Genomic DNA, 24,251 nt, shown 5'->3' with positions numbered 1-24,251 from the left:
TGTTCTTCACTTTACTTTCTTCACTTAATTTATTTTGGATATTTGTTTATATTAGTCCAAAAAGATCTGCCTCCTTTTCCAGTGGCTGGACAGAATTCCATTGTATGGATGTGCCATCACCTATTTAACTAGTTCCCTGCTCACTGTTTAGCCAAGGATTCCAAGCCTTATTAGGCTGGCATTTTTCCTAAGTGTTTCCTTGTATGGGGAGTTGGAGTATGAGGTTCTTGGATGGGGAATAGAACAGGGAAGGGGTTAAGGATTATAGCTGATAAAGTAACAAAGCTAGACTGCCTGAATTCTTAGGGACAGGTTCAGGTAAGGTGATAGGAGAGAAGGCAGTGTCTTGGCCATGGGGGCACTGGGCTAGACCACTAGACTTCAAACTTGCCATCTGAGATCTTTTTATCTTGGTATTCTCTTGCAGGCCCTTGGTAAATGTGTGCCAAGCAGGTACAAATGAGTGAATGCCCCTGCCGTGTCAATTAAACTGGGGAGATGTGCTCCATTTGAGGTTTACGCTATTATGTATTCTGTCTGACAGCTGTTTCCTATTTTAAAAATTGACGGGGAGGAGGGGAAATGTCAGTGTGCCTGGATGGTGGGGAAGCAGCCACAGTAATGACATCTGTGTGTCTCTGTGCCTGCAGTTGGCTAGGCGTAGCTCACTGCTGCCCACCCCACCCCTTTGTGGCAGTGGAAACTTACGGCCTTGGGTTCACACAGATTGAATCCAAAGCATAAGCAAGATTCTATGAGTTTTATTCCCCCATGGTAAGAGTGCATTTAAAGGGAAGATGCTTTTAAAAATAAAATTTGAAAAGTATTCTCGTGCCTCTTACTAATTTTTTTGAAAGGCCCAAAATCTTCTGCCTTGATTCAGCTTCTTACATTTTAGCACAAAGCAAAGTTTAGGGAAGGAATGTTTTTAAGTTAACTGAGCAGGTGATTCAGGTATAGGGAACACTTTTGAGTACCTGCTATGTGCCAGGCCCTGTGCTAATCACAGTACTGCTTGTTACCCAATTTCATTCTCAACAGCTTTGTGAAAGAGATACTATTCCCATTTTTCAGATGGAAAAGCTAAGACAGGGGGCAGGGGTTAACAGATTTGTCCCAGATTATAAGAGTTAGTAAGTGTAGAATATTCCAACTCAATCTTTTTCATTTTAATGCAACTAAAATGTTGGTCAGGGAGGGAGGGCTCAGAAAGATAAATTATTATATTAATACTTTTCAATAAATAAAACTCATTGCTGACAGTTAACAACCAATTAGGAATTATTAGGAAATGAATTAATGAAATCATAAAAACTGAATTAAAGTTTCACAATGGTAAAACACAAAATAAAACCCCCAATAGACTCTTTGCTTCCCTTCCTACTTTTTGAAGAAATTCTCAGTTTTGATCCATTTGAGTGTGAAAGTTGTGGGGGATGGGCACTGGTCAGACTGTGTTTTAGAAACCTGATTTTATTTTGGTAATACCTAGAATAGGGTAATACCCTTTCTTTTGCTCCTCCATTGAGGAAACCACCAGCTAATCACTTTACCTTTTTGGGCGTTTGTTGAGGGAAGCTGAGTGTAGGAAGTGAAATGAAAGAAAATTAATAACCTAATATTGGAACATGCCTTGAATAAGGAAAGTGATCCTAATTGCTCAAGGAGGGAATTTTGTGATTTGAGATAATAAGCAGCTCTTTTCTTGGCCTCCTAGTCTCCAGACATCATTGAAGGTCACCTATTCTTCCCTTGCCTTCAGCTGTCTCAGCTCCTTTCTCTGTGTGTCTGTCCCACAGCACCTGGAACCTTCTAACTCAGCTCTACCAATAAAGGCAAGGTCATGTATCCCCAGCTGATGTCTCATGCACATGAATGCTGACTTAGGGGCGGGGCTGGGGGAGTCATACATAACATGCTTACAAACTCTGGGATGCCTTTACCTTCCCATCCCCAGCTCACATAGATGGAAAACCCCCAACCATGGTTTCCACACCAGTATTAGGGATGCAGTTGACACAGTTTTGATCCTTCGGGGTTTAATGGAACCCGAAAAGATAATCCATCATCCCTCTTTATCAGATTATTATTTATTTTAATGGTTCACCAGTGACAGCCACAGTTAACTAGTGAACTGGGGACATGAATGAAAAAATGATTTCTGGAATCACAAGTAGAAACATGAGTGAAAGGAAGGAATTTGCATTCATCTATTTTCTGAGCAGTCTGGTCTTGTTTTGAGGGTTATAGCTTCTTGGTGAATTTTCCTCACTAGGAAATCTTTAAGAATCTCCTGGGATAACCTTCCAAAGAGAGGCTTTTGAGGACTGCATTCTTAGCAGTGGATGTTTCCTGAAGGCCTTTCACCTATGGGCCCTAAAGTACTGTTCCAAGCCCACAGTTAGGCATTGGTTGGGGATTAGGATGTCATCCAGGGAAGACTGACAGCAGGTGAGCTGGCAGCTGGAGCAGATGGAAAAAGGAAGGTGACAACAGAGCCTATTTTCATGCAGATGTTCTCGTGCAAAAGCATAAAGGAGCAGAGGGAACAGGTTGTGAATAAGGCAGCAGAAATGATTTGGTATACAGTGTGTTTTGCGTTGCTTTATACTTAATATAGAGATGAGGGGCACACTTAGGGGCTTGGTTTATAACTGCTGAGGAAGGTTCTATCCAGAGGAGAGTGAGACTACTCATTTACTTATCCATTCTTCATGCATTTATTGAGTATCTGTTAATCTGCTAGGCATGATACTAAGCATCAGGGATGCAGAGAATAATGAATGGCATGGTCTCTGACCGCAGGGAGGAGGCAGTCTAGAGAGAAAGACACATGAGTGATAAACCCTCTGCTACAGGGCTGTAAGAGAAGTGCTGTCATGGAGATTTTCAAGGTACACACAGGACCATCTGGGTGGGCACGGGAGGGCCAGGGACTGCATCCCAGAGAAAGCATATTTTTCTTTTGTTTGAGAGCGAGAGCGAGAGAGGAAAAGAGAGAAGCTCTTAGTTAAAAGTTCACATTGTACAGAAAAGTATAGAGTAAAAGTAACTCACATTTTTTTCACCTTTTCTTTCCACCAGTCTTAACCCTAAGTGGTAAGTAGCCATGAAAGCAACGGTTTGATGTATAATTATATTTTTCCTTAATACACATTAAAAGACAGACAAAACTATTTTAGTTTAAAACATTGTATCCACTTACGGCCTCAACAATCTTACATATCACCAGTGATTCACAGGTCACTCTTTGGGAAACCCTGCCATTTGACTTCTGAGTTAGACATGGGCAGATGACCCCCGGTCTGGCAGACTGACAGCAGGGGTTAATTTTACTCTATACTATTCTGTACAATGTGAACCTGAGACAACCAAGACAAACTAAGATCCCAAGAATGGCTGTGGGGGAGAGTGCAAAAGACACTGTGAAAAGTTCAAAGGCCTAGGGGCCAGGCCTGGCACTACCACTGACTAGCTTGCAACAATCAGCAATTTTATTAACACCCCCTCCCCTGAGCTCATATTCTTATCTGTAATAAGGAAATGATAATGTCTACCCTATGTGTTGTAAAGAGTTATTTATTGTGAGAATCAAATAAGAAAATATATGCTAAAGTGCTCTAAAACATCTTAAGCTGCTACACCTATGAAAAGAATTAATATTATGAAGTTTACTTCTTCTTTCCTCCTGCTATGCATCACAGTGGATGGAGCATTTTATCATAATGGTTAAGAGCACACGCTGTATTGTTAGACTGCATGTATTTGGATAGATTCCCCAGTCACTCTTTGACCTTGAGCGACTTCATTAAACTCTCCAAACATCAGTGCCCTCATCTGTAAAATGGGGATAATGATAATAATAGTTCCTAGCGTTGTTTTGAAGATTTGATGAATTGTCTGGGAAAATACAGTCTCTCACTGGACAGACAAGGGTTGAGAGAGAGCAAACCTATAAGTGTAACACAGCAATCATATTTTGACTATTAGAGCAGGTGGGATTACATTTCCAAAACCTCATCTTGTATTTGGAACTGTATGTGTGTATGCAAGTGGGGGGTGGCAGCCCCTTCCTCTGAGTGCTCAGAAGTCCCGAGCTTTCCATAGAGACTCCATTAGAGTGGAGATGGAGGCTGATTGGGATGTGGCTCAGACAGAGATGCTCTGCGTGCCGGGCTTGCAGCTGAGGCAGGGGCTGAGGGTGCCACTGGCACCGATCCCGGTGTGATGGAATGCACCCGGGGAGGGGCCGGGGCAGGACAGGATGTCAGTGGAGGTGCCTGAGAGCAGGTGTGTGTCCTCATACGAAGAAGACTGGGGCTCAGGGGGTCTATCCACCCTCCCTGCTGTCCTTCAGGGAAACCAAAGGAGACAGATGGGGGCTCTAGGAAAGAGTTTCTATATACTAGCCAACATGGAGCTCCCAGCAAAACACGGAACAGGATACTAATCCGCCATGAAAATCAGCAGCTGCCCGTATGCTCAGGGCCTTAAAGAGATAAAAAATGGACCTGGTGGAAATTGGGTCAGAAACCAAATAACCTCTAAAAAAAAAAGGAATTGAATTGTCCAGCTGAGCATCCGTGACTTTTTTCCTTCTTTGGGAGACTGATTACTCTTTCTCCTCCTCCTCTCTTGTAGAAAATGAAGGAGTACCTGGAGGGCAGGAACCTCATCACCAAATTACAAGCCAAGCACGACCTTCTGCAGAAAACCCTAGGAGAAAGTGAGTGTGGGAGCCCTCTGCTAGAGCCTGGCAGTGAGACCAGCTCGGCTTTCTTGCCGAGCACACGCCTCAGTCCTCAGCCAAGTGGACTCGATCTCGTTATTCGAATGCGTTTCTTTTCCTGGCCTGTTTGATGTGGAAGCACATGCCCCGAATGACTGCTTGAGTAATGGGAACAGGCCAATGCTTAATGAAGCACTAACGTGCATCATCTATTTGTTTAAATGGAGCATGTCTGCTCTCCACCCAGTCCCCCGCCTCCGCTCCTCTGCCATGGCTGGGGTAAAGGGGCCGGGGGGCTATTCACTCTCCAGACACTTTGTTAAAGCTCTCAGTCCTCTGTGGCAGGACCGAGGCTGGAGCAAGAAGGCAGGCAGGGAGCTGTGATATGAGATCTGGATCCTCAAATGCAGGAGGGATGGACAGACTGCCACTTTCTGTAGCTTACAGGGAAAGTATCAGTTTCCTTCTGCTTTGAAGGGTCCTAGTGTTGTTCAAGTGCTTTGAAGGGTCTCTCTGCTGTGGCTGTGCTCAGGCCATGGTGCTGAATGGACTGTCTCGTCTCGTAGGATGATTTTAACCAGACCCTGGAAAGTAGCAAGGCAGAGAACTGGGCTGGCACTCTGCAGTTTCTCTCCTCGGCTGTCAAACAGAAGGCGGAGGCTGAAAGAGAAGTTTCCCCGGGGTTTTTTTGGCACCCTGCCCGGGTCTCCTGCCTAGCTCTCAGCATCCTGTGATTAATGGGATTCCCAGGTTGGGGATGCCTCTGAATGCCCTTCCTCCCTCCCCCACTAATCTCCTCACGTAAAGATGGGAGGGAGAAGAAGAGGATGGAGGCTGCAGGGAATATGTGTTAACATCAGTGACAGACAAGCCTGCACTTACAACGAGCTCTAACATTTTTAAATAAATTCTTGAGCACTCTTCAGATAAACTGCAGAGTGTAGGAAAGTGTGCAATACTCATTGGCCCCAGGAATTGGAGCCCCACTTTTTTTTTTTTTGGTGAGATGGAGTCTCACTCTGTCACCTGGGCTAGGGTGCTGTCGCAGCAGCCTAGCTCACAGCAACCTCAGACTCTTGGGCTCAAGCGATTCTTCTGCCTCAGCCTCCCGAGTAGTTGGGGTTACAGGCGTGCACCACCACTCCTGGCTAATTTTTCTATTTTTAGTAGAGACGGGGTCTTACTCTTGCTCAGGCTGGTCTCGAACTCCTAACCTGAAGCAATCCTCCCACAGTGCTAGGATTACAGGCATGAGCCACCGTGCCTGGCAGAGCCCCACTTTTTATACCAGTGCTTCTTAACCACCCTTCTTACTCTATTCTTTTCCTACCTGGGACAATTCCCCCAGATGATTAATTTTTTTTCTTTAGTCTTTGATCTAGTGATTTCTCTCTCTCTCTCTCTCTCTCTCTCTCTCTTTTTTTGTGCCCCTCCCCAGCCCCAGATCTTGTGATTTTTTTTTTTTTTTAAAGGCATTTCTTTTATGTGAAGAAAACCTGTTAGTTAACTTCTGTTTCTCTTTCCTCCCCACCACCCAAGGGACTCCGACTAAACAGGTTTGGGCACACTGAGAGCCAAACTTTGCTTATAGAAAATCTTTACTCTTGGGTTATCAGATAGCTCCTTGGGGAACTGGAGGAAAGGAAGCCCAGAACTATTCAAAACAAGTTATCGTTGTTATTTCTTTTTGTCCAGACAATCTGAGCATAGCCCATAAGTAAGACAGGGAGCAGGACCTTGGGGTCACGGATGTGCGTGCACGTGAGTGAATGGCTTCGCTCACACACATATGAGCACCAACCATACTACTATGGAGGGACAAAGGTTGCAAATTGCCTTAATCTAAAGATGACAAATTCTAGCAATAAAGAAAAAAAAATTATAAATCTTCCCCTGTACAAGTCATCATGTTATTGCTTTCTGTATATATTTGTCACCATAATGCAAGAGTCCCTTGTTCTTGCCACAGAAGGATAATTGATGTGTATGAATATTCCAGAATGGAAATGGGGCAGATGTTGAAAATAATGGCTCAGAATAATATTTTTGCAGATGAAAGCTGAGCCTTTGGTAACGAGAGGCTGTTGGGGGTGGGGGATGGTGTTGCTCAAGATGAGCTGAACTGTAATCAACAATTAGCAACCTTTAAAGTCAGGAAAAAGCCTCTCCCTCCCTCAGCCCTTGGAGTTGCATTTCCTGGAGTTTGGATGAGAAATGTAGGAGCTAATCTCCACTTCCCCAGCTTAGCACCTGCTGGGGTTTGCCCCTGGTTTAAATAATGCAGGTCTAATGCAAATCAACCTTCATTAACTGAGGACCCAAAGAAAGCAATATATGTTAAAGCATGGCCCATGTATACATGCATGTATATTTTTTAAAAACATAAGAATATTTCTTATGAGCTTTAAGATTTTCTATTTCATTTTTTAAAGCTGGCAATGACCCATTAAACTATTAGGGTCCACTATTGGATTGAGAACCATGATTTGATAGCAGTTATCAACATTTAAGTCTCTCCATTCTCTCCCCAAACAACTCCCTTTTCTTCTTCCCCTCTTAACCCCAACTTTGTCTGTGTGTGTGTGTGTGTATGTATGTGTGTTCATCTACTCAAGAGCAAGCAAGTTTATCCTCCCCCCGCACACACACACTCCATATATACATAAGAGAAATTGAATAGCTGAATTTTATCACTGGAAGGCTTCTAATCATTTGTTGTATAAATTATGATTTGTCTTGCTATTGTTCCCGGGCATCCACCCCTATTTTCCCATTGGAAAGTGGAATTTTCAAACCTACGGTTTAGGGATACTGGCAACTCTGGACCGGGAATCAGCATCGGAAACAGTTCTTGACCAGAAAGAGGCTCTGGGCACTTCTGTCTTTTTTTTCTTCTTTGCCACACTGTTACACTAGTGGCTGTCTGGAGAGATGGGCAGGGCGTGCTAATTCCTAGGAGTGGGTCTCCGTTCTTCACCCCTTCTGCTCCAACACAGCACAAAAATATGCTTTTTGCCTTTGTCTTTCCAACAGGTCAACGGACAGATTGCAGTCTAGCCAGGTAAGTGTGGCCAGAACAGGCCTGGGAAAGGGCCAGGGAGTGGAGTTGCAAAGACATCCAGTGACTTTGCAAAGCAGTGGCCTAGGGAGAGGGTTGTTTCCTTCCCTTTGCCTTGCTGACCCCATCTGGTCTCAGATGGAAATGGACTTTTCTGAGACTTTAGGGAAAGAGCAGATCAGAACTGAGTGAAGGGAGTCATCCTTTGCTGAATAGTCCCAGAGGCTCCCAAAAGCTGCTGCAACGCAAGGAAAATAAATGTTTGACTCTGGAGGATCCTGGTCACCTAACCCTAAGTACTAAACTTCAACATGTGGGCTTTAGGAGAAAGAAGATTGAGAGATAGCATTTGATCTGATTTTTTATGCCTGGAAAAGATGACAGCCCCTAATTAGTGACTATTGCCGGATAACGAAATATTACATTGCGTTGGCTTGCCAGACAGCATTGGTAGACATCTTTGCCTGACGTACAAGTATGCAGCCCTCCCAGTCTTTCCCCACCTTCCCCTCCCTCCCCCACCCAGCCAAATATTTTCCCTCCCAGTCATGGTGCTGCTGTGAGAAAACTCGTGAGCTGGCAGCGTGCAGTGCTTTCATTCAGCCAGCGGTTCCAAGATGCCTTAAAATGTGCTGATTTAACTCGAGGAAGGGCTTTAATGGGCCGGACTCCTTAGAGACCCTCGGTTAGCCCATTATATCAACCACTTATATCTGCCAACACACACAATAATCATGAGGCCGTTTACAATTATGGGCTCATTATTTAGAGAGAGCTTCATTTGGCTTTCATTGTTTTGTCGTTGTGTATTACAATAAAGATCCCATTAATATACCGGCCTTGGTGACTACAGGCAACTAGTCCAAGGATAATGGCCTAGGATAATGGAATTCTATGGAATATATCTTCTTGGTGATAGAGTGTTAGTATAAGTTCACCTGAGGTCCTCTATCTGCAGAAGGCTCTGTGGGCCTCAAAAGAGCCAAGGTGAATTTCCTGCTGCTGGGTAATTTCACTGTGTGCGCTTAGGCAGCACTTTTCCCCTCTCTGAACTCTGGTTTCCTCTTCTATAAGACAGGAGCATTACACTAGGTCCGAGGAGCTCTAGAATTCCAAAGACGTTCCTTAGGAGTGGCCCGGTGGCAGGGGCAGAGTGATGCCCAGTGGCCAGGTTCTGGTCCTCACCTTCACTCAGAGCAGGACAGCACTGCCCTCCCTGGTTTGGGTGTTGTGCCTCTGAATCAGATTTCTGTTGAGAAAAGGCTTCTGAGGCCAAACACAGCTTGAAAAACATTGCCCAGAGGATCCTTAAGGTTCCTTCTAGACTGGATGTGCTCTACCTTTTAAATCCAGAAAAATTGCTTCCTGTAAAGATACGGATCTTTAAGGGTTTCCAAGAGGAAACAAAACAAAACAAACCTGTAGCACCCTTTGGTGTTTACCAGTATCTCGTTGCAAACAGAAAGACCTTCTTGTTGTCTAACCTAAATATATTTTACTGTAACTTGAACTAATTCCCTCCTATTCTAATTTTGAGTGATGGTAGACATTAAAAGCAGGGGTCACTATGCTTTTGGGAAGAAAAGAGCTTTATTGGGCTCTATTTGGGAAGTAATTGATCAAGTCTCTTAGCCACTTTCGGGACTGAGCTGAATAATGTAACTTGTTCCATTAACCAGCACACAGATTGTTTTTAATTATTAAAAACTTTACTTCTGGGTTTAAGAGAGGTCATTTGTCTCATTCTATCCCGATTTTTTTCTTCTTCGCTGTTCCTGTCTCTGTCGTCTCTGACTCGGCGGGATGGACCACAGGCGTAGCTCAACTGTGAGGAAACAGGTAAGGGCCCAACAAGAGCCAGGCTGGGCTGGTGTGAAAATCGAGCACATCCCACAGCCATTTATGAAACGCCACTGTGGGCAGGCGGGATAGACATTTTTCTGACTTCATGCCTGCACTTGGAATGTACCATTTAGTCATAATATGTTTACTATTACATCAACTTCATAGATTTAACTTAAGTTGGAGTAGTCATGGTCTTTTTGACTTGTTCCTTTTCTTTCTAGTCATTTATCCTCTTACATACTAAGGATTTGGTGTGACTGGGGCAGATTGGTCCAGAACTGCCTGTGGCATCCTTTTCTAAGAGATCATAAAAGGCCGGCCATTTCCTACATATGTGCTAATATGTTGGTAACTCACGACTGCTAATTACCTAGACTAGACAATCTTGCTTTTAAGTTTGCAGATTTCGTTTGATTGTTTCTGGTAGTATAGTCATCTAGATGTATTCCTAAGACATGCCAACAATGCAAAGATTAAGTCTGGTCTAGGAATGATAGGCAGGAGCTGTTCAACTCTGCAATTTTGTGCCTGATCTTCAGTGTTGTATTAAAATCTGCTGCTGGGCAGCCAGCTCTCATTACCCATATTAGGAGGGATCTTAGAGAGCAGTGGCATGGATAATCCACATCAATGGATAATCTAAACAGCACTTGTGCTTGGTTAAAAAAAAATTAATTGAAGTATTTTTTTGCAGTAGCAAATTTGACTTCATAATTATACTTTATGGCAGATACTGAAATGATTTTAAGTCCCCTAAGCTTATATCAGCTATGCAGTAGGCAGTTAGCAGGGAGGGGGTGGAGAGAGCTCGGAAATATCTTTGTATCTGCTCGAGGGAAAGCTGATCTAGGCTTTAAAAAATCATTTTGGGTAATTCACAGCAGCTCTAGCCACAGGGAGATAATCGAATGTAGAGGGTGCGTGGTTTCTGTGGTGTCAGCAGCCCCAGCGTCTCTCCAGCTCATCTGACTGCTCCAGCTGGGTGGGTGGTTCAGCTGGGGAACTCGGATGACATAGGCCTCACTTGTCTTAGCTTTGCTCTCACTATTTTTCCCTCTCTACTTTGGATCCCATTTTGATGAGAATGCCATCAGATGCAATGACATTTTTTTTTTTTAATTATAGAAATTTCATCGCAACTCTCCTTCCTCTTGTTCCTCTATTTATTCTTCTTTCCTTTCTCCCATTAATTTCATTTAAAACTAGAGAGGATTGGACTGCCTCCCAGGGATAATTTATGGTCCTTAAAATTATTAATAATAGGTAGACACCTTGAAGAGGGAATAAGCCTTTTTCCCTTTAACACGAAGAACAGAAATGGACAAGTTCGTTCCTTTCAGTTCCTGGACTGAAACTGGGTCTCTTGCTTTTAGATGGAACGTATGTGCAAGGGCTTTGCAGCCTCCATGCTGGCTGCGGGAGTGCCGGAGACCACAGCGTGGCAGGTGGTATGTGCCCTCGGTTGGGCTCACCATCGGCGGGGAACGGCACACATCTGGTTTGCATCCTCCTGTGCATAAGCAGTTGCAGGCAAAGTGTATTTGCCTGGTGCTAGATCGGAGTGAGAGTCCAGGATACACCAAAAACCCCAATCAAATAAAGGCCTTGTTTTCATTTTGCTGTCCCAGTTTCTCTCTAGCAGTTCAAACCTACTGGTGGATCAGCAAAAAAGCTTTTCTAAAATGGTCAGGAGGCTAAAATAGCAAATAATTGAGAAGATGAGTAATATTATATAAATAATCAGGAAATAAATGTTTGTTTGTTTACGGCAGATCAGCCAAACAAGAGAAAGAATTATAGCTTTTGTTTTTTAAGGGTCCCTAATGGGTTCAAGTCCTTTTTGACCCTGGTAAAGATTAGGTTCAAACCATCCCAGACCTTTCTTTAAAAAGGAGACACGTCCACTGCTGCTTCTAGACCTTCCCTGCTCCCTGCAAGCCCAGCATTTTCTCTCTTGTGGCGATGACATCCATATCTTCTTTGCTGGCCCTTCTTTCTCCATTCCTCTAAATTTAGGCAGTCCTCCAACATTTGGTCCTCTCTTGACATCTCTCCATGTTCCTTCCCTTGTCACTCTTATTCCCTTAGATGAATCTTTTTCTCCTACTCTAAGCATCCTTTTGCTCTATAATGCTGTCTTTCTGAGTCTTTGGGTCTGACTCCTCAGTGATTGACTGGATGTTTATGCTTGAATTTGCAGTAACTCCTTCTAGTTGTAGCACCACTCTCTTCACCTTCCCCCACCACATTCTGATTTCCTTAGCTCCTCCCTTCACTTCTCTATTTGTGTGCTTGGGGACTCTCCATTTTTCACAGTCCCTGAGGCCCCAAATCTTATCTTTGTTGCCTTTTTTTTTCATTACCCACATCTAATCAGTTGTCAAGATATTCTCCCTTGGTGACAACAGAAATTAACAAATGTAATAGAGGTTAGTCCTGACAAAAACCCTAACCCTCCTATTCTTAAGAAATTATGCCAAACAATGCGTATTTAGACATTATCTGGCTACTTCTCTGATTGTTTTATCTGCAAATCACTGGACTGCTGCTACTGTAGTGTCTTTTCCAAGTTATGCCCTACCCTTCTCCCTCCACTTTTAGTTTAAAGTTTCCTTAATCTGATTGGATGGGAATTTGGCCTGACAGTCCTTAAAAGCCCCTTCCAAACCTGAGGTTATATGACCAAAAATAGTACATATAAAAGAATTAAACTGACATGGATTCTAACATTGGTGGAGGGAAGAAGAGAAGGAGAAAGAGAGAGAGAGACAGTGAGTAGCAACCACTTGGTCATGGCCAGGTACGGGGCTCACTCATTTAATTCCAGCACTTTGGGAGGCTGAGGCAGGAGGGTCGCTTGACGCCAGGAGTTTGAGACCAAGAAACTGTTCAGTCAGCTGTATGCAAAGTCAAGTAAAGTGCAGGTCTTTGGGGCACCACAGGAGCACACAGGCAGATCTCAGGGAAATCAGTTCACTCATAGCTCAGAAACATCACAAGGAGAGAGGAGGGTGGCAGGAGCATTCAAAGCCTTTGTAACTCTGCCCATTTTCTGCTTCCGCTGGACTCTGTCTTAGTCTACACTGGAGCAGTAGGGACTAGAAAAATCCCCTTCTGCAGTAAGACAGGCCTTCTCTAGCCCACCCTTGTCTGGCACAGATTATCAGGCTACTTCTGAGTGCTGCTGGTAACCATGGACATGCAGGTTGATATCTTCGGTGCTCTGTTTCCTGCCAACGCTTCCTATTTACCTTTAACTACCGTTAATATTCCATTTCCTACAGGTCCAGGCAGAATTTTGTATTCACATAACTTGTTGAAGCCAGTAACCTGTAAGCTTCCCAACTTTCCTCCCTCTGGGTCTTTATATGTAAGTCTAGGACCGGCAAAACTTTACAAATTCTCATATGACTATTCTTGTTATCACTGCTGCTACTATTTTTTTAATATATAATAATTGTACATATTTATGGGGTACATGTGACATTTTGACACCTGCATACAATGTTCAATGACCAAATCAGAGAAGTTGGTATGTCGATCACCTCAAATATTTACCTTTTTTTGTGTGTTGGGAACCTTCTAGATCTTCTCTTCTAGCTGTTTTGAAATATATAATAAATTACTGTGAACTATTTGTCACCCTGCTGTGCTATCAAACACCAGAACTTATTCCTTCCAGCTAACTGTATTTTTGTACTCATTAACCAACCTCTTTTCTTCCCCCAACCCCACTTCCCAGCCTCTAGTTACTATCATTCTACTCTCTGCTTTCATGAAATCAACTATTTGAGCTCCCACATATGAGTGAGAACATGTGATATTTGTTTTTCTGTGCCTGGCTTATTTCATTTAACATGATGTGCTCTAGTTCTGTCCATCTTGCTGTAAATGACAGAATCTTATTCTTTTTTTATGGCTGAATAATATTCCATTATATATATGTGTGTGTGTCTCTCACATACACACACACACACACACACCACATTTTCTTTATCCATTCATCCATTGAAGGACACTTAGGTTGCTTCCATATCTTAGCTATTGTGAATAGTGCTTTAGTAAACATGGGAATGCAGATATACTGATACTTTGATAAACTGATTTTCTTTCCTTTTTTGCAGGACGGGGGACGGGGCTCGTATATATCCAGTGGTGGGATTGCTAGATCATATAGTAAATAGTTTCTTGAGGGACCTCCATACTGTTTTCCACAGTGGCTGTACTAATTTACATTCCCACCAACAGTGTAGGGGCATTCCCCTTTCTTCACATCCTCACCAGAATTTGTTATTTTTTGTCTTTATTAAAATGGCTATTATTATTAATAATAGCCATTTTAACTAGGGTGAGATGATATGTCATTGTGGTTTTGATTTGTATTTCTCGTGATTACTGGTGTGAAGCATTTTTTGTATGCCTTTTGGCCATTTGTATATCTCTTTTGAGAAATGTCTGCTCAGACTATTTGCCCATTTTTTAACCAGATTATTTGGCTTTTTGCTATTGAGTTATTTGAGTTCCTTATATATTCTGGTTATTAATCCCTTGTCAGAGAGATGGCCTGCATATATTTTTTCCCATTCTGTAGGTTGTTTCTTCACTCTGTTCCTTTGCTGTGCAGAAGCTTTTTAGCTCAATGTTATCTTATTTGTCTATTTTTATTTTTGTTGCCTGTGCTTTTAAGGCCTTATCCAAAAAGTCTTTGCCCAGACCAGTGTGCTAACGCATTTCCCCAATATTTTCTTCTATTAGTTTCAGGTCTTACATTTAAATCTTTAACCCATTTTGATTTGATTTTTGTGTCTGGTGAGAGATAGGGGTCTAGCTTCATTCTCCTGTTGCTACTATTTGTAAATGAAAAATACAATAATAGAAGTCTGTAACCATAGAAAGGCTTCCCCAAAATTGAGACTTTTTGGCTTTTTTATAGTGGAACCCAGTTTCTTCATTGGAGTAAGGAAGAAAAAGATTCTTTCTCTAAGATTACCCTAACTGACTGGCAAAAGTCAGTGATACTGACAAGCGGGCAGACACTGGCTGCTGTAGCTGGAAAATTGGAGGAAGCAGATGGGTTTGGGGGTCACAAAGATGAGCATTTGGGTTGCTGAGGCCTTCCTGACTCCAGCTCCACCTTGGCACGTGCAGTACTCCCTTTGGCAGCATCTCTGGTTCCCAGCAAGCTTGGGAGCTAGAGGCTAAGCCAGCTCTTTGCTCAACCTGACTTCTTCATTATACCCAGCTGCTTCCCTAATAGTGGCCAAACCCCCTGGGTACAGTGGAAAATTAGAGCCAGGGGAGGGGCATAGGCAAACCCGTGAAATGGGCAGAAGTCACATGAACCCATACCACTTGAGAGTCCAGTGTCTGTCCATCCAAAGCCCTTCTTAGTTAGGCTTTGGGCCCCTCTGCCTGATTTCTTTCTTTCACACAGTTGAATTATTGTGCATTTAGCTACATTATAAAACCCTACTAGTTTTTAGTAATACTTGATATGCACACCTGGCAATATTTGCTGAACTCCTAGGGTACAGTATGGTAGTGGCAAAATGTTCAGTCTCAGAGGGAGACTGCCTAGTTTGAATCCTGAATTTGCCACTTACCAGCTATGTGACCATAAGGAGCTATTTAACCTCACTAAGCCTTCAGTTCCTCATTTGTCCAATGAGTATTACAATAATTAATAATAATAATAATATGTACTCCATAGGGTTGTTACCAGAACTAATCCACCTAAAGGACCTAGCAGAAACCAGGGGAAGAGCAGACTATGGAAATGAAGGCAAAGGCAGGATCCCAGATATGCAAAGCAGTGTGAAGAGAGTAATGAGAAGTCTTTGAGAGAGTTTAAATGATGAGGTCACCTAACCACTTTGTGAAGGAAGAGAAACGTGGATGGGAAGATGGCAAGGGTGGGAGTTGAGATATTGTTGGATTGAACTAGGTTGGGGGCAGTAGAAACGGAGAGAGGTAAATGGATTTGAGAAATATTTAAGAGGCAGACTTGAGAGAATGATTGATTGGATGGCCAGGGGTGAGGAGCTGGTTTGGGACAAAAGATGATCAATTCTGTTTAGGACATGATGAATCGAAGGCATCTCTGTGGCTTTCCAAGTTGGTAGTTGTGTTTTTGTACACTGGAGCTTGGAGGACAGGGCAGGGGCTTCTTTGTGGACCGGCCACTGATCCGACCGAGACTCGTTCTGCACTGTTTGACCCATTTTCTCTGACCCTGGGCTGTCTCTGTTTGAAGATTCTAATGTGTTTCTCTTTGGCTTTTCAGGACTCCAGCCAGGCAATTCCTCTGGTGGTAGAAAGCTGTATCCGGTTCATCAGCAGACATGGTAAGGAGGATTGCAGCCTTGCCCATATTTGCGCAGAGATTGGGAAGAACTTCCAGGAATTCTTTGTAGAATAAGAACAGAGATTGACTTCCCATCCTGACATTCTCAGAAAAGGAATAAATTTTTATTTGTTCACATAATGTTTGCTACCTCGGAATGGCCACACCTAGACATAGAATGACATCATATGTTTGGACCCAAAATGGACTCAGCCACTTATCACACGCCCTTTTTTCTAATTGAGAGTGAGTTTCAAATTGCAGCTGTTACGTGAATAAGTACAGCTGGTGTCACATGGTGGCAGCAGTTTCACCATTACTCATGGTCTTTGGGTGCGTAGGTAGCTCCCACCACGCAGCTGACTGCTTTGCCACATGGGCTTTCTGTATAAGACTGGTTTGAAAACAATTCCTTTTCTAATGTTGCACTGATTACTAATAATATTCAGTTTTTGTTCTGGCTTGATCTCACTGAATACAATGTCCCCAAGAGCTTAGCTAATAACTGGTCTTAAAGTTGTATCTAACTTTTGAGAGCCTACAGGGCTGGCTCTTTCTTAACCTAAATCAAATCACGCTGTCTTCTGCTTGGATGAAGCTGAATCTCATAAACTTCACTCCTCACCAGCTACTGGTCTGGTTGGACAGAATTTAGGAATGGAGATAATTGCCAGAGAATTGATTTTCCAAGTGTAAGAGTGTTTAGAAAGGACAAATATCTGAGCTAGTGCTACCAAGATTTCTAGGAACTAGGCATCATAAATTGTTTTGAGATGCTGTCCTATCCAGTGATAGGAAAAAGGACAGAATGACCTTCCTGGAGCTAAAGAAGTTTTTCTGTAAAATATTGCTTGTCTAAATTCAGAGGCAGCCATTCTTTCTCCCTGTCCTTGCCATCCTCTCTCCCTCCAAACTGGGGCATTTCTCAGGTTCATTTTTGGAATAGTAATTATTTTAGCATGTTTACAACTTACCTCATTTTAATCAGCTACAGTTTTTAAATTTTATCTCTAATCACTTGAAGTAACAGCATTGTATATCACTATTGAACAGTCAACAAATATTTATCAAGTCCCTGGTCAATGCTGAGCACCATGCATTGCCAAGTAGGAAAAAAGAAACAGGACTAATACACTATTCCTGTCTTTACATGGTTTTATGATTCACTTGGGAGAAAATAAGTAAGCAAGTGATAAGTTAAATAAATAGAGATAAGCTGTGGTAATTCAGAATAGCAATATAAGGAATTTCACAAGATAGTAATGATTAATGGTCAAGCAATTGGCAAAGATAAGTCCAAACTGAGTTCAGAGGAGAAAGAATTATTTGTGCCTAAAAGACAATAGGAAGAAGAAAGTGTGAACTACTGTTCATTCAACATGCATTTCAGTCATTCATTCAACAAATATATATCGATTGCTTATTGTGTGCCAATAAAAAGTTTCTGCCTTTATGAACGTTATATTCCACTGAAGGATAGTTAAACAGATGATCAGGTGATCAGCCAATAAATACAGCATGTCAGGAGTTGGTGAGTGTCATGAAGAAAAAGTAAAGCAAAGAGAGGGGATGGAGAAGAGAGAGAGGACAGTCTTCGAGGTGGGTTCAGGGAAAAGGCCTCTCCTGAGAAGAGGACATTTGAGCAGAGTCCTGAGGCCATGAGCCATGTGGATATCTGGGGAAGAGTATTTTGGGGAGAGAAAACTACAAGTGCAGAGACCCTTGGTATATGCAAGGAGCAGCGTGCAGGAGGCCAGTGGGGCTGGAGCAGCATGAGTAAGGAGGAGAGTGACAGGAGATGAAGCTGGAAGCCAGACTCTTAGGGCCTCATAGAGTAAGATAGGTGTTTCGATTTTATTCTGAGCGACATGGGAAACCATTAGAGAATTTTGAACAGGGAGTCATCTTTTTAAGGGATCCCTGGCTGCGGTGTAGACAGACAGACGGCCATAAGGAGAAAATAGGAAGCTACTGCAGTAGCCCAGGGAAGACACGATGGTGGCCAAGTCTGGGGTGTTAGCTGTGGTGTTAGCTGAGAAGGAGACAGGTTCTGGATACTGTGGCTTGAATGTACCTCTCTCTGCCCCTGTACAGGCACAGTACATGAGGACACAAAAATTTAGCACGTTTTTATGGTGAGGCTCTGGGGAAACAGGCACACTTGTGTGTTGATAATGGGAGTGCAAACTGGTACAACCCTTTTGGAAGGGAATTTGGCAATATCTAACGAAACTATGTATGCACTTATCTTCTGGTCCAGCAATCCTTCTAGAAATTTACTGTGAAAATACAATACTAGCAATATAAAAATACATATGCACAAGATTATTTGTTGCATCATTGTGTGCAGTTGCACAGTGTTGGGCAATACTGTCTGTTGACTGATCATTTATATATTCCTGCCCCTTCTTTTTCATAAATATTGAAAGCATTGCCCCCCTAGAATAGTCAAACAGTGTTAGGACAGCTAAAGCAATAATTATAATCTCAGACTTTATGGAACTCCTCCAGTGGTAAGTAGTGTCTTGCCTGCCATGACCCGTTTCCCCATTCTTTTTATTTTAGTTTAGTTTCTAAGAGTTTTTAAGGTCTCACTCGATTGCCCAGGCTCCATTTCCCTATTCTTGACCCTGGGTGATAAGAAAGCACTAGCAGGTCGCCTCTCCACTTTACAGATGGGAACAGAGAGGCAGAGAGGCAAAGACAAGGAAAGGAACCTACTTCGTAGTCACCCTTGGAGTCAGGAGGAGTCTCTGTCGTGATACTTTCTTTAGGCTAATGCTTCATAATCATTCCAGAGACTTTTCCAACATCCTTGCACATGTTTTTCTCCTTTGGCCTACAGAAGAGAGCAGGGTGCTTAATTACACACTGGCTGGGGGAGGTAGGCATCCAGCTAAGCTTGGCATTCTGGGTGTGAATTCTTTGCTTTCTCCTCTTTTCCCTGTGTGTCTCCAGGACTACAGCATGAAGGAATTTTCCGGGTGTCAGGATCCCAGGTGGAAGTGAATGACATCAAAAACGCCTTTGAGAGAGGTGAGGAAACAGCCTTGAAAGTGAGGCCAAATGTTTGCCAACCCCCTGGAATATTGGCTCGCCCTTTGTCCCCTGAGAGCTCCCCAGATAGAAGCCAGCTTGCTTCCCTCTTGAGAGGGCACCTGCTCCCTGTACACACGCCCCTTTGGATCCGCGGGGAGATACCAGGGCACATCCCAGCTCCCTCCTGCCTTCTCGGCCCCAACCATCCTGCCTCTCATGCCAGTGATCTGCCAAAACCCAAGAAGTTAACTATGATATCTGGGCGGTTTACGGTTTCATCCGGAACCCTTGGTGGCAGTTAATATCAAGGCTAATGTGCAAGTTCATTGTAGCCCATTTATTATCTTGTGGGCCATTAAGGTAATGGGCAAGCTTTGGCAATTTCCGTCACTGTAATGGATATATATAGTTTCAATTTGAGGTTGGTCCTATCATTAAATCTAATTACATCTGATATGAAATTTTCCATAGGGAGCTCTGGCATGATCGTTCTCCTGTAAGTAGGTAGTGTTCTTTGTTGCGGGCCAGGAGGAATGAGAGCTCGTCTTTGGAACTGGCCTCCTTGGCCTCATTTTCTTCCCCTAGGGGCTTCGTCCCAGCCTGGTTTCATGATTCTTGTGAGAGAAACAGTTGCCATGTCCCAACTCTAGCCCTTAGGGAATATCCCTGAGCTGGGCTGACACAAAAGAGTTTATGCTGATGGACTCTTCTGCCCTCCTCTGGTCCTGAGCCCCCTGAAACTGAGCAGTCTTTGCTTTATCTTTCCCTGGTCTGCCCTACGCATGGCCACCATGCTGGGCAGAGAGCCGATAGACTGGAAAGGGTCCGGATAGCTCACCCCCCACCACCACCACTTCTGTTTTGTCCTATATGTTTTGGCCTCTCTCACTCTCTCTTTTTTTGGGGGGGGTTGCTTATCCCCAGGAGAGGACCCCCTGGCTGGAGACCAGAATGACCATGACATGGACTCTATAGCTGGTGTCCTGAAACTTTATTTCCGGGGGCTGGAACACCCTCTCTTCCCCAAGGACATCTTTCATGACCTGATGGCCTGCGTCAGTAAGTACCATCCTGGCTTCAGACTGCCTTCTGGGCCCGAGCGCCAGGCAGCAAGAGATAAACAATGTGCAGAGTCTCTGTTTTCTCATAAGCTTTTCAGTAAAGCTTCCCTTTTCTCCTCCTCATCCTCACTCCATTAGCCCCTGGTGGGAGAGGAGGAGGATTGGGTTTTTAGTAAGAATTAAGACCCCAAGTCAGGGTGCCTGGCTTCTTTCTTTCTGATTCTCAGTCTTCAACACTTTTGCTTCTCTGGGAGTTATCTTCCTTCAGTAAAATACCTTTATATTCATATATAAGACCTAGTGATTTTCAATTATGTATTTGAAGCTTACATATTAATACTTGTACTTTGCATGATACAAGGAGAAAAAGCATAAGTGTTGCAAATATTCCCTGCTTGTTGCTTCAAACCTCATATGGCTTACCTGTGAGACGTATTAATATGTGTTCTTCTAGGAACAAAAGCCTCTGTGCAGTACTAATATGGTATTTTCCCAAAGAGAACGATGTATTCTCTACTCTCTTAGGGGTTCTCTGCCTCTTGCTCTAAAATTTAGGTCGTGAAAAGCTATTCCTAGCCATTTTGTTTAGCTTGTGATACTGGAACATCGTCTCATTTTTTTTTTCCATGGAAAACAATCAGTGGAAATTTGGATTGATATCAGGTCATCCTGGAAGCAGACCCCATCTGAATGATGGCTCCAGAGGCCGGAGGGAATGGTGCTCTTTACATGGAAAAAAGATCCTTCTTCCTAGGTCAACCGGGGTCTTCATGCTCCCCAGGTTTCCTGACTCAATATCTGCCCTGAGCACTTGTTCTTCTCTCAGTTATTCTGAGAGAGAAAGGCCCAGAACATTCAGGAAGTAGCTCTCTGGTTTTGTTTGTTGACCTGCTATTTGTGGGAGTCTAGTGGAAATGAGTTATGTGGGTGGTTAAGTGTAAGCAACCCATGGGTCGTGTCTTCATGTCTTTTTCCAGGACTAGGCCTAAGTAAAGTATCTTAAACCAAGCTGGGGTTGCCAAGACGGCTCAAGATCCCATGGCTGCCCAGTTCTCCCCTGAGATACACTCCTCCTCCTAACCCAGTGCTTCCCATCTCTTTTTCACATAAAGGCACTCATAGAAAATGACGCTGCACGTGGCACACTGTGAAAGTGGGAGGCTGCCCATGGTGGAGGCCACAGGCTCACAGCCATCCCTGTAACCCACCTGTTACAGCACAAGGAAACCTCTCTGTCTTCTCCCTGGATATCATTCCTTACCCAGGGGCCTGCCACCTCCCACCTCTGGCCACGTTCTACTCATCCCGGCTGCAGATAAGGGAGGGGGAAGATAAGCCAGACTTGTGCAGAGGACGAAGTGACGCATGTGTAGAGTGGGCAGGACAGGACCTATGCAGCCTCTCTCCTGCCCCAGATGTAGGCCCTCTAAGAATGGGCATTGAGCAGTCAGAGCAGGTTTGTGGACAGCTCCTTGTCTGTGGTCAGTTGAATAAGACGGTAGTAGATGCTATGCAGAACATCTCTAACCCCTTCTGGGCCCAGGGAGCTTATACCTTGCATCCTGCATTGGTAAATGTCTGGAGCCCAGTAAGTGTCCTCTTCCAGCAGCCCCAGCCTAAGGAGCAACGGGGATGAAAGTCCTGTCACTGTGTACCAGTGCTGTGTGTGGCCTTGATGTGACACTCTCCGTGTTGCTGCTGCTGGTGATGAGGGCTTCTGATCGTTACTCCCTGGGACCTCCGTCACAATGGAGGATAACACATGGCTTTTTTCTTTCAGCGATGGACAACCTGCAGGAGAGAGCTCTGCACATCCGGAAAGTCCTCCTGGTCCTGCCCAAAACCACTCTGATTATCATGAGATACCTCTTTGCCTTCCTCAATCAGTGAGTAGCCTTCCCAGGGAACAACTGGATTGGGCCTTGATTTGGCTACTGGAAGTTCCCAGGTGGACCTGTGTCTATTCATCCACTCCAAAAAATATTTACTGAGCACCTACTGTGTGCTGGCCACAGTGCTAGGCTATAAGAATACATTGTTAAAGAGGAGATGAAAGCCTTGATATCATTGAACTCACGTTCCAGGGGAGAAGACAGACAATAACAGATACGTCAGGAGGAATAAGTGCTTAAAAGAAAAATAAAGAAGGGTAAAGAAGAGGGAGAGAGTGCAGAGATCTGAATGGGGCCAGGGGGAGAAGGTGAAAGGAGGGAGAGCCACTGTACGCGGGGGTCAGCAAAGGCCTCTCTGAGAAGACAGTGTGCGAGCAGCAGCCTAAAGGAAGTGGGAAAGGAGCTATGAGGACATGCAGGATTTGAGCATCATGGTAAAAATAGGTTTGGATTTGGAAGCAAGCAGAAGATTTCACTTTTTAAAATCCTAGATTTCTAGATCCTTTTGAAAAATTATTAGATCTGGCAATACTGGATCTACCTTCCCATGCCGTAGCAATTCCCTGTGCAGTATGGGCCGCCCCCTAGCTGGGCAGGCTCTGCCCGGCTCACCACTGCCCCCCACCTTCACAGGTGCTCCCCAAGCCCAAGGCTGAATTCACTTGTCACTTATCATCACTCTTGCCTTGTGGCTTTTCATATAGCGTAAAAATATTTCCCCAGATCCATAAACCAAAAAGGGGCAAACAAAACGTAAAACAACGGGCCAAGGTGTTTTAGCACATATTTCTTTGTGAAGACGAAGAGTCTTCCTGCAAGGTTGGTCTCTGCTTAAAAGAAATACAGCTTTAGAGGCCAGTTCACCAGCCTCAGCTTGCTCACAGGTTCAGCTTGGCCCTGTAGACATCTGAGTTGGCAGCCCATGCCTGAGACCTCTTCTCGGGTGCCCACACCATCACGTGGCCCCGTCGTTGGCCCTGCAGGGCTACAGAGGGTCCTGGCTCCTCCGCTGGCCTCTTCCGCGTGGCGGTGTAGGCCCTGACTCAGCACCGCAACTGCCTTTCGGTTAAAAACCCCTAATGACTCACACAGGGTGTTCACAGGAAGCCTGGAAACCCTGCTAATTACTCTGGGGAGTTAGTCAGTCCCCTCAGGGCCACCAGTCATTGTCTCCTCTCATAGACCAATGCCTGCCCTCAACGTGAGCCTAGTCTGTGCCCCCAGAGCAAGGAGCCTGACGACAGTGGGCACAGGAGGGGGGGCGGAGCAGGCAGGGCCTGGCTGGCTGTGTGTGAAAGTACAATGGGGAGAAGCAACGGAGCGAGCATGACGCGGTGCCGGACAGGGTGGCCACTCAAAGAAAATGTGGGAATTGCACCAATTCAAGTTAATAGTTTTGTTTTATTTTACTGGTTGGGTTTTTCCCTGATTAAAAAAAGATTGATTGGCTCATCAAAGTGTTACATTGAAAAGGTGCAGCATTAATAATCACAGTGTTGGCTAAAACAAGAAATAGAACGCGGGACACGGGTGACAAAGACCACCGCCGTGGGAAGGCAGCAGCTGACACGTGTGCCCTTCCTAGCCGCGTAGCAGTCGTTGGCAGGTGGCTTGCGGTGGAGATTCCGCCTGGGCCCAGACTCTCACGACACTTTTCCATCGTTGCTCTGGGTCCTGGGTATGTGTGTACTTTATTTCTGGCCCTGGTTTCTTCTTGGATTGGACACATCCCCAATCTCAAGGAACAAAAAAAACCTTAATATGTCACAGTTTCTGTGGGTTCAAAATCCAAGTGCAGCTTAGCTGGGGACCTCTGGAGTAAAAAGTGAAAAACCCACGATTTTTCATGATAAAAAGCAAGTGCCCCACCTGCCCCTCCTGCCCCATGTGCCCCACGTGCCTCTCCTGCCCCACGTGTCCCTCCTGTCCCACGTGCCACACAATCCTGATCGCCTCGTTACCCCAGCCCCAAAAAGCCTCTGTTCCTAACCACCATGCTGAGCGTTTTCAAGATACACAAAAGATGGTAAGTTCAAAGCAATTAGGAGAACACACTAATATTATGAACTGAAACTGTAGAAACATAGTAGAACTCTTGGAGGGGTGGCATGAATATAAGTTGGCAGCAAAAAGAAAAAAAATTTAAAGCAGGGAGCTGTTATCAGTGTTAGCTATTAGATACTTCTTTAAAAATAAAAATCCAGTGTTTGAGGTCTTACACTAGACACAGCCTTCAGGAACTTCAAAAATTACTAACACTGTGATTTTTACATACAAAATTGTG

At 44.2% G+C, this 24,251-nt stretch overlaps 1 protein-coding gene across 7 annotated transcripts in view; it reads left to right on the top strand.

Moving 5' to 3' along the window:
• Positions 1–24,251, top strand: part of SRGAP2 (SLIT-ROBO Rho GTPase activating protein 2) — a 223,459-nt gene that overhangs the window by 179,903 nt on the left and 19,305 nt on the right. For all 7 annotated transcript variants that reach the window (XM_069459697.1, XM_069459696.1, XM_069459698.1 and 4 more), the window contains 7 exons: positions 4,642–4,726; positions 7,763–7,790; positions 9,602–9,626; positions 15,916–15,976; positions 18,934–19,011; positions 19,939–20,073; positions 21,856–21,961. In XM_069459697.1, coding sequence (XP_069315798.1) covers positions 4,642–4,726; positions 7,763–7,790; positions 9,602–9,626; positions 15,916–15,976; positions 18,934–19,011; positions 19,939–20,073; positions 21,856–21,961 — 518 coding nt within the window. The remainder of the gene's footprint in view (positions 1–4,641; positions 4,727–7,762; positions 7,791–9,601; positions 9,627–15,915; positions 15,977–18,933; positions 19,012–19,938; positions 20,074–21,855; positions 21,962–24,251) is intronic.

The sequence above is a fragment of the Eulemur rufifrons genome, chromosome 27 (assembly GCF_041146395.1).
Source record: "Eulemur rufifrons isolate Redbay chromosome 27, OSU_ERuf_1, whole genome shotgun sequence".
NCBI lineage: Eukaryota > Metazoa > Chordata > Mammalia > Primates > Lemuridae > Eulemur > Eulemur rufifrons.
Note: the sequence above shows the minus strand (reverse complement) of the source record. Positions and strands in the feature narration are given on the sequence as shown.